Source organism: Pholis gunnellus, assembly GCF_910591455.1.
Source record: "Pholis gunnellus genome assembly, chromosome: 21".
Classification (NCBI taxonomy): Eukaryota; Metazoa; Chordata; class Actinopteri; order Perciformes; family Pholidae; genus Pholis; species Pholis gunnellus.
Window position 1 is genome coordinate 8,754,792 of NC_136548.1, and position 9,638 is coordinate 8,764,429.

The 9,638-nt window shown below is 42.8% G+C and overlaps 1 protein-coding gene across 1 annotated transcript; it reads left to right on the forward strand.

The window, feature by feature from the left end:
* The first annotated feature begins 2,266 nt into the window (after positions 1 to 2,266).
* telo2 (TEL2, telomere maintenance 2, homolog) lies at positions 2,267 to 8,938 on the forward strand. Its single transcript, XM_079182068.1, has 21 exons — positions 2,267 to 2,402; positions 2,818 to 3,189; positions 3,276 to 3,553; positions 3,672 to 3,740; positions 3,914 to 4,061; positions 4,154 to 4,256; positions 4,333 to 4,401; positions 4,877 to 5,018; positions 5,105 to 5,241; positions 5,329 to 5,414; positions 5,553 to 5,651; positions 5,739 to 5,827; positions 5,927 to 6,018; positions 6,249 to 6,365; positions 6,485 to 6,556; positions 6,667 to 6,837; positions 6,926 to 7,017; positions 7,120 to 7,219; positions 7,468 to 7,532; positions 7,640 to 7,755; positions 8,403 to 8,938. Exons 2-21 carry the CDS (start codon positions 2,849 to 2,851, stop codon positions 8,522 to 8,524), a joined length of 2,508 nt encoding a protein of 835 aa, XP_079038194.1. The 5' UTR covers positions 2,267 to 2,402; positions 2,818 to 2,848; the 3' UTR covers positions 8,525 to 8,938.
* Positions 8,939 to 9,638: the final 700 nt, after the last annotated feature.

Below are 9,638 nucleotides of genomic sequence, written 5' to 3' on the forward strand. Positions count from 1 at the left end.
AACACAGATTTTTATTCTATATCTCTTGATTCAGTCGCTTGACCCACGTTTTGACTGACAAATCATATCCATAGTTTACGTTCGTGAAGTTGTGAGACGTCACAATGTCGACACGCGACACCTTAAACCTCATATCAACACTTTGCTGAGTTCAGCTTCCTGTCTTTCAGTGTGACAGGAGGTTTGCCCCAACAGATTTAATTCTTCGTACTTTGTTTTAATGAATCCTTTTGGCATTACAAACAGGAAATTGGGTGACACTTGAACACAGCAGACTATGCTTCTCTTAATTCGCTCCCTGCTTCATATTTTGGTGCGTTTGGCAGATAGTTTGGCGACTAACTAGACGGAACAGAATAACTTAAGACATTGAGACCACAGAGCTGATAAAACATTCCCTTTTAGAAGGTGACTGCACTTTAACCACCAACATTTTCTCCATTTTAACTCCTGCTTTCAAAATGACCAAAGACAGATGTTCCAAGTTGAACTGGTAATTTTAACTATCGGGGTTCGTGATCTCTCGATAACTTCCTCCTGTTCTTATGAAGAGTTTGCCCCTGAAAGGAAACAGAAACTGTCCTGCTAGTCTCAACACTGTGCCTCTGTGTCTCAAACTTTGCCTCGAAACTAACCTGACAATGAGCCCCGGGGGGAAAGCACTGACCACGTGACTGTCAGTTTATTAAATTATAATTATAAAACAACCTAAACTGTAAATATGAATTGTCATTTTTGTGAACTTTTCTCTCTCTCTCTCTCTCTCTCTCTCTCTCTCACGCTCACTTCCAGTGTCCAAAGAAAGTTTGCTCAAGGCACAAACATCACTACTGGAGTAGTGCATGGCTTGCCATTATGTGACATGGGAAGATAATTAAAAGAGAATATTGTAAAAGTTAAATTTATTCCTATTTTCAAAGAGAAATGTATAAATTATAACAGTATTGGTTACAGCTGTATATTATTTTTGAAGATCCCCAAAATGATCTAATCCTAATTGTTACTGGGGAACTATCATTTCAGTCATTGTAAAAAGAGAACAATTTAAAGGTAAGGCAGTGAAAGTAAGATTAGAAAAATAAATGGAATAAAAATGATCCTGTGTTTGGTTGCCTCATTTGTTGCACGTGTTTACATCTCGCTATGTGTTTGCATTTACTGTATAGATTCTAGCAGCAGGATATAGGTTTGATTTTACATACTGGGACATGTCCTCACATGTTACCAGCTCAGATGGAAAGTCACTTTAAATCAAAGGTGATTCTTATATTAGATGAAGCCACAGGTTAGTATTTAAGTTTTCAGTTACATATTTACAAAAAACCTATGTATCCTAGACGTAAATATTTGACAAAGTTCAATTCATTCCACACACTCGATACCCATTAACTTCTCATTCATGTGTAAGCTCCACACCTCTCTGCATCCAATCTACCAGCCCCACCTGCAGGTTGTGGGTACGTACTGCATGGGCACTCAAACACACTTTGCGTTAACGGTATTAACACAATCTTGTCAATACCAACACCAGTTATCAACACTATATTAACTCCTTCAAGTGGCAGAAGACCTTTGAAAGACTATCTGTCCCCTTATAGTAACCATGCGAGCTGCTGCTGTGCCAGTGAGCATTGATGTGTAATAATAAAGATTTATTTTCAACTGTCCGTTTGTGTCATAAAACTTTAATGCGAGCCAATTTGTGTTATTAAAACTCAGCATGACTAATCAAGAAGTTGATACATGGAAAGGTCAACAGGAAACGACTAATTAAAAACACTAAATCATTGAATTAGCAATAAATAATTAATGATTTGAATTTAAAGCTTGCTGACGTTTCTGTTTCTCATCACCTACACAGACTGTTCATAAGTTAACAATGTTCCTTTATTAAGCCAGTAGCATGATTATTATGTCATGTCTTACCGACTCATATGAAAAGCTGAACCCTTTATTTCAGATGTTAAAATTAACTTTATCTTCACGATTTGTCAATTATTTTGTTATTCCTGAAAACAAAAATCACAAATATATTCTTAAATATTATTTTCAATAAATTACAATATAATAAGACATGCACATTTCTTAATTGAGTAGTTCACCGAATAGTGAATTTGTTATTTTCCGTGATAAACTGATTCTGATGTATCGAGCACGAGCACCCAGAAGTGTTACAAAATCCATTGACTTCTTGAATGCCTCACATGTCTGTCCCCGGAACCTTCCTTCTCTTTCATGCTCAAAACGGACGTATTTTGAAGGAGCACACAGAGAGCAAAGCGAAGCACCACGGCGGGATATTCATGTTCACAGTAGGAACTGCAAATACCACCTCGAAAAAAACCCTTTTTAATATTACAGTGACTATAAGTCATGTGACTTTGTTTCATAAAAATGCTCAGGTGCGTATCAGTTTGGCTAACAGTTGTAAGTTAGCTAACTCACTTAGGTTGACTCAATGCACTCCAGTAATGGTAGCTGTGTGTTTATCCATCTTCATTGACACCTGCTGTATTTTGGTACTTTGCTTAATACTATTATCTGCTAACTAACGCTCAAAAAGCTACTGAAGTAACGTTAAAGGGAGGATTCACCTAAAAACAGTGAACTAATTCTTCCTATTAGGATTAAAGGCTTTACATCCAGAAGGTGTTGGTGTGATATTCTTATGAAGCTTAATCCTTCATTACAAAAATTGTAAAAGGCACTCATTGTTTATATCTACAGACTATTTTTTCTATGAACGTTGACTTTCTGTGTAAAAACCGTTCACAGTTGTTTCAGTCGGAGTTGTCCTTTTTTAATGTTTCTGTTTAGAAAGTAAAACAAGGAAGCTACCATTTCCAAGATGGAGTCCCTTGCCCCGGATACTGAGGTTCGCGTGGCGGTGGGCCAGTGTTTCCGGACCCTCACTACATCCACAGATACCAAAGACATCGTCACCACCCTCCAGACGCTTCACTCTTACTTGGATGAAGGACCAGCCAGCGGAACCACCTCAGTTCAGCGGGCGGAGTTCAGGCGAGCCCACTTCACCCGCACCCTTGAGTTTCTCGTGAGCAACATCCAGGCCGACTGGCTGGCCGGCCTCGCAGCCGCCCGGCAGACGGAGCTATGGGACGGCTTGTTCCTCAAAGGCCCTCCAGAGCAAGCGCTGCTGGTGCTGATGGAGGGAATCGGAGCGCTGAGGTGGGTGGTGAAAAGGATGAGAGGCGTGTTCACCGTGTCGTCTGTTCACTAATTACTCTGTTGTTGTTACCTTCCCACCCACGCAGAGCCAGCACAAATCTGGACCGCTTGGTCGGCATCACTGAGAAGTTCCTTCGGAGTGGTCGACTCGCTGACCTGCTGTGGTCCTACTGTCTGGAGACGGGTCCCTCTGATTCCCCCCAGCTCCGAGAGACTCTGCTGGGACGTATTGTGGCGCTGCCGGACGTCACCGCCAACAGGTTGCATACAAAGAACAAGCGTCTTTTTCTCCCTCAGCAGTACTACCCACTGCTGGCCACGGAGATGCTCACTGCCCTGGAGCGGACCTGTCGAGCACTCAAAGGCGAGGAAACATCTTTTGAGCTGTTCGCAATAATGCCAGCGCGGGGCTTGTGTCAAATATGTATTGTTGTGATCATTTCTCATCCCGTCTATTTGTCTTGATTTGTGTATTTTAACAGATGGCACAGACTGCTCCTTGACTTTTGTGGCTCAGACACTTGGAAAAGTGTGTATCCAGGGCCACAGTGGTGAGTCCAGTGGAAACGTACCTGTTATCTCACAGTAGAGAACAAACTTGAAGTTTAATTCACCTTTCAACTCTATAGAACATGAATGGACTCCTGGTTATTCGTTCCAGGGTCCGTCGTGACACAGAATATCCGTTATCCTCGTCTGACATTTTAATTTTTCCCGTCTACAGCTTTGGTGCTGGCCGTGCTGGCTCCGCGGCTGTCTGTGTGCACACGCTCGGACATGGTGTGGCAGAGGGTCTGCTGGAAGCTGCTGCAGAACGTCCCACAGCGATGGATGGAGAGCGTGCTCACTGGGCTGGTGCAGGCCGTCGGCGGGTAAGGCGGAGACCAGGAAACAGCCATTTCGACAGCTAAATCGGTTTTCTATCGGCCTCTAATTTTACGCCAGCGTCTCACCTCTTTTCCAGGCCCGACGCGTTGGGCAGGATCATTGGCAATCTAGTGTTGACAAATAAGAAGGCCCAGTTTGTCATCACCCATAAACTGCTGTTACTGCAGTACAAGTATGAGGTAAGAAGATACCTTGCAGCCTGACAGTACACCATACAACCGTATAAATGTATGTTTTCTTTTTCCCCCCACACAGACTCAAGTCTTGAGAATTGTCCTGGGTTACCTTGCAGCAGACAGGGAGCGAAGGCCACTGCTCATCCAGGTGAGCGCATTAGGATGTTCAGCAGCCAAATGACATCACACTATATATATATATACAGGACTGTCTCAGAAAATTAGAATATTGTGATAAAGTTCTTTATTTTGTGTAATGCAATTAAAAAAAACAAAAATGTCATGCATTCTGGATTCATTACAAATCAACTGAAATATTGCAAGCCTTTTATTCTTTTAATATTGCTGATTATGGCTTACAGCTTAAGAAAACTCAAATATCCTATTTCTAAATATTAGAATATCATGAAAAAGTATACTAGTAGGGTATTCAACTAATCACTTGAATCGTCTAATTAACTCGAAACACCTGCAAGGGTTTCCTGAGCCTTGAAAAACACTCAGCTTGGTTCAGTAAACTAAATCACACGTATGGGGATTGTCACAATATTCTAATTTTCTGAGACAGTCCTGTTTATATATATATATATTGATGATTTTGACATGTGTGTGTGTGTTGTCAGGTGTTGCAGTCTGTGCTGCAGGCCTGGGCTAACCCCAGTGCAGTGAAGCACACGCCTCTGGAGCAGCAGCTGTACGTCAGCAAGGCCTTGCTGCTGAGTGTCAGTCTGCTGAAAGACTCCGAGCTGCAGGAGCTACGCTCAGGTACAAAAAACACACGAGTCACTCTTCTGTGCGATATGATCATGTGAGCGTAAGGGATAATAAAGCTTGCAGCTCTCCTCTCTCAGAGTTACTTCAGTGTATGCTGGGCGGCATGCAGAGCCACCTGGACAGCAGCGTGGTGCGCATCAGGCGTATGGGCATGGTGGTGGGGGAGTGCTTGAGCTCCCGTATGGACATCAATAAAACCAAGCTGAAGTTTGAGGTACAAGTCAGCGTGTTGATTGGCGAGATACAATGCCAGTCGGCGTAATGGGCCTGTGTCTTGAGTCCGTATTGTGTTGCGTTGCAGTACGATCAGGACGAGGAAACTCGGGAGCTGCTCTCTCTGATGACTCCCGTGACCGGTGGTGAAGCAGAGGCTGAGCATGTGAACGGGTACGTGTCTTTACGTCTCTGTAACGTCAAGATTTGGGAGGTTGGTCATTGTACCTACACGCTGTATATAATCTTGGCAGCCACACTGTATATTTGTCGGCAATGATTGCGTTTTAAGATGCGGTCCGTCATCTGCAGAGTTGACTCTCCTCAAGAGACCAGTGGAACTCCTCCCTCTACTCAGAGTGTACCGTCTCAAAATAAGACAAAAACTGACCCAGACTCCGACCTGGACAGGTAAGAATGATTTAAATATTCTCTCTGTTACACTGAGTGTATTTGTGGGAAGTGTTTTGTTAACTCCCAAGTCTTTCACTTGTGCAGCGACGATGAGCTCACTCCGTACGACATGTCTGGCGATCAGGAAATAAGTAACGCCTCCCCACCCCGCTACCTACGAGACTGCTTGGAAAGTATGGCTGCTCGGTCACCGATCGCTTCCTGTTTAAATCCTGCGCTGCTAGCTCCAGCTCTAATATTATAATTTTTTTTTGATCTGATGACCCATCCAGCCTTAATTTCCTCTGAGGACTCGCTGCGTGTGGAGCTCACTTTGAGAGTCGCTGAGGGTTTGGTGAGGAAGAACGTCTTTGCAACCAGAGAGGTATGACAGCGACAAGACATGTCCAGCGCTTCAGATTCATTCATTTCTAAAATGACTGTTCATATCTGTTAATCCAAACATTCTGGTCCTTTTATCATAAAACTGATACAGTGACAGAGGGTGTAGTTCTGTACTTTACTGTTATTGACTGTAGCGCAGCGATTTGAATGTTTTCTCCTTCAAAGATCACTTTTCACGCTACAGTTCATGTTTGTTTGTTTGTTTATCAGGTCAGTGTCCAGCTGACCAAAGTGCTTCTTCACATGGAGGATAAATACAGCATTAATGGCTTCCTGAGGCTCAGACAGGCGACCATGGTGGCGCTCATTGTCACAGACTGTATCTCTGTATGATCCTTAGTTTCTACCTTTTCAAATCAAAATGTCTCTTCACTAGCACACAGCTTCATCGCCAATTTTAAAGCATTCGGTATCTAGGTAAACCGTCTCTTTGCTTTCCGTGACAGGTGACTCAGTATTTGACCTCAGAGTTTTACTCCTTGAACTACAGTCTTCGCCAGCGGCTGGATATCTTGGAGGTGAAGACAACGGCTTCTCCACTTTTCACAGCGGCTTCACGAAATAAACTGAGTGATTTGAACTCTTTTTGAGTGTAATCATGAGGCTGCTCCTGTCTTGGGTTTTCCAGGTCCTCACTCTGGCAGCGCAGGAGCTCTCTAAGCCGATGACTGAAAAGAGAAATCCGTCTCTGGGTAATGCCGCCGGCACTGATCTGACTCCGTACCCCGGTGACAACCCCGTTGAGTGGCGAGAAGTAGTAGAGAAGCGGATTCAAAGCAAGACAAAGCGCCTCGGGAAGGTAGTTACCCCCCATACGTTCATCTGCCTTTTTGGTATTCGAGTGAAGGTTTACGCCGTATCTCTACCGTCATTTCTTTTGTGCACAGGGTGCCACACAACCTCCGGCTAAGGCCAGCCCTAACCGGTACGCCCCTGTTGCTGGACACTTCTTTTTCCCTCTGCTCAGCAATTACGACAAGTAAGTAATGCCCTTTCATACAGATTTCAAAGCTCAACGCTCTTAGTTTTTTGTGTGTACAGTTGAATGTTTTAAAACTGTAATGTAATACCTTTCTGCTAGGCCTCAGGTGACTTTTGACCTGTTGGGTGGTGACCATCTCGTACTGGGCAGGTTGATCCACACCTTGGGCCTCTTCATGCATCTAGCAGTCAATGCACCGGTACTTTTACCCATCTGTCCATGCTGTGTGAGGCATGATCACAATGTAGAGCTTTTTTATCAAATTCTAGGTGTTGACGCAGTCATTCAATATACTATATCTTTTATTATAAAAGAGTAAATCAGTAATTTATGGCGTGGTAGGATAGTTGTAGTCCGGATGCTGTGGAAAAAATCATCACAATGTCACATTCAGCTCATTTATATTGGAATACAATATGAGATTCCTATGACTTCTTTTGTTTGTAGATCGCTGCACAGATGGGTTGCGCGTTACTGGACTTTGTGTGGGCGGTGCGCTACCATGTTGACCAGTAAGTACGTTGCGAATCAGGTTTTTCACACAGTTAATTGATCAAATCGGGGCAGACAGGATATTTCTGTCCGAGCTGAAACCTGATTTCTGTCTGTTCTGTCTCAGGATGGTGAGACGAGGCGTCCTCTTCGCTGTTTGCTCCGTGTTTCTGAGCATGCCCAGTGAAAACCTGCTGGTGGACCTCAGTGATCAGCTGTTTGAGACCAGAACTTGGCTGGCAGGTAAAAACAAAAAAACCTTGCTGGTGACAACAAAGGTTCCTCTTCTTGGAACTTTGACATAAATCTTATTCCAATCTCTCCTCAAGAGGTGAAAATCAGGCAAAGCATTTGTTCCAGTTCTATTATTACCGACCCACCTTTTTCACACATATGTATTTTATACATTATTTAAGCAATAAATTGTTTATATGTTACTAATAATAGATTAACCCTAAATTACATGATTCTCGTAAATGCACAAAAGTCCCGAGGCTGCACCTGCGTAATGTAATTCTGTCAGGGATGTCCCCTCAGGGACACACATTCATGCTCTCACACACACACACACACACATGCACATGCACAGCTGGACTGAGCATTTCTGGGAAGCAGATGAGTAACAAGGATGTCCTGTACCATGCCGACCGTGCATGACGTGACTGGCTCAGCAACAGTTGGATGTTTCTTTATCCCTCTGAGGATAAAAGTAGTTTCACATTGCAGTGAGCGACAAAGGACACTTTTTTTCCTCCCACACAGGATTGTTAACTGTGCAAAGAAAATGCCAGGATGATGTGCGTTTGATTGATTCAGTAATTATACTGAGAGATGGAGACTTTCCTGTCTTCACCGCTTATAGTCATTGTTTGTGTTGTTAATGTCCACAGATGTGGCTGAAGAAGACCCCGATGCAGATTGCCGAAGTCTGGCCATACAGAGTTTGGTGCTGCTGGATAAGAGCCTAAAGAAACAGCTGCAAGATCAACAAGCACTGAGCATGGAGTCATGATCTCCGCATCAACAATGAACGATGAAATACTGAATGGGTCTCCGATGGAGGAGGGTGGGGTGGGGCCTCGCCTCACCTCCGTCTCGTCCTCAAAGAGCCAGAAGGATTGAGGTCGATGGAAGTGATGTTCCGGATATTTGCCGAGACATTTTTCATTTCCTGGAACACGCAAGTCAACCAGCGGAAAAGGAGGGCACATGTTTGTGGATGTCTTTCTGCATAACTAAGTCATGCACACACAAACATTTCAACACACTGTGTTGTTGGACATATTGTGTATTATGTATGAATTTTTTATATATATATAGCGTAATTGATGGAATGGAGAATAGAATGCCATGTTTGTACCCACAAATAAAATGTAGGTTTTGAGGATATCCTTTTCACACTCTTTCCTGCTCTGGCACATCTCTCTGTGTGCTTGTTTGTTTGCAGAAGGACATCCTGTGAGTATTCACGTGCATACACGGATTCACAAATAATGGAAATACTAATACTACTTCCTCCTGTGACGTAAATGAAATGTGTGTTCATCTGTCTGCTCACAAACAATGGAACGTTTTTAAATATACAGTTTATAGTTGTATTCGTAAGGATCTTGACTTGATTACCACGACATGTTTAGAAGGAAGATCTGCATTGATTTGCTCACCTTTTTGTGGTTAATACAGACTTTTTAAATGTATTTTTCCCGCGATCCCTCCCTGTTTATTTGTATTTAAGTGAATAAGGCTGAGAGTAGGTCGGGACATAACAAGGACCGAAGAGATGATAATATGTTTGAGTTCACCTTGACAGGTAGTGAACGGTTAATACAAAACATGAATGAAAATAACAAATAATTGTTTGTATTGAAATTAAATGCACATCTGCATGTGCAGTGCCATAATCAACAGTTGTTTAAGAAATATTCACCTACATCACAATACCAACAAGGTACGATATTACATCAAACCCAGCAATCTGCGTGTTACCAATGTTCCTTTTGATAAAACTGTGAATGTGAGCACTGTGACGATTACATTATAACTCGAGATCATTTTGATTTATAATATAGAAGGGTATTCATTTGACTTTATCACTACAGCAGAATTTAAGTTGAATACAACGACTT

Bases quoted from the DNA above. Each gene is read 5' to 3' on its own strand.
- telo2 (XM_079182068.1), top strand. From the start codon at position 2,849: ATGGAGTCCCTTGCCCCGGATACTGAGGTTCGCGTGGCGGTGGGCCAG. The intron at 3,554-3,671 runs GCGAGGAAACAT...GTATTTTAACAG, and splicing joins GACCTGTCGAGCACTCAAAG to ATGGCACAGACTGCTCCTTG. The intron at 4,257-4,332 runs GTAAGAAGATAC...CCCCCCACACAG, and splicing joins TACTGCAGTACAAGTATGAG to ACTCAAGTCTTGAGAATTGT.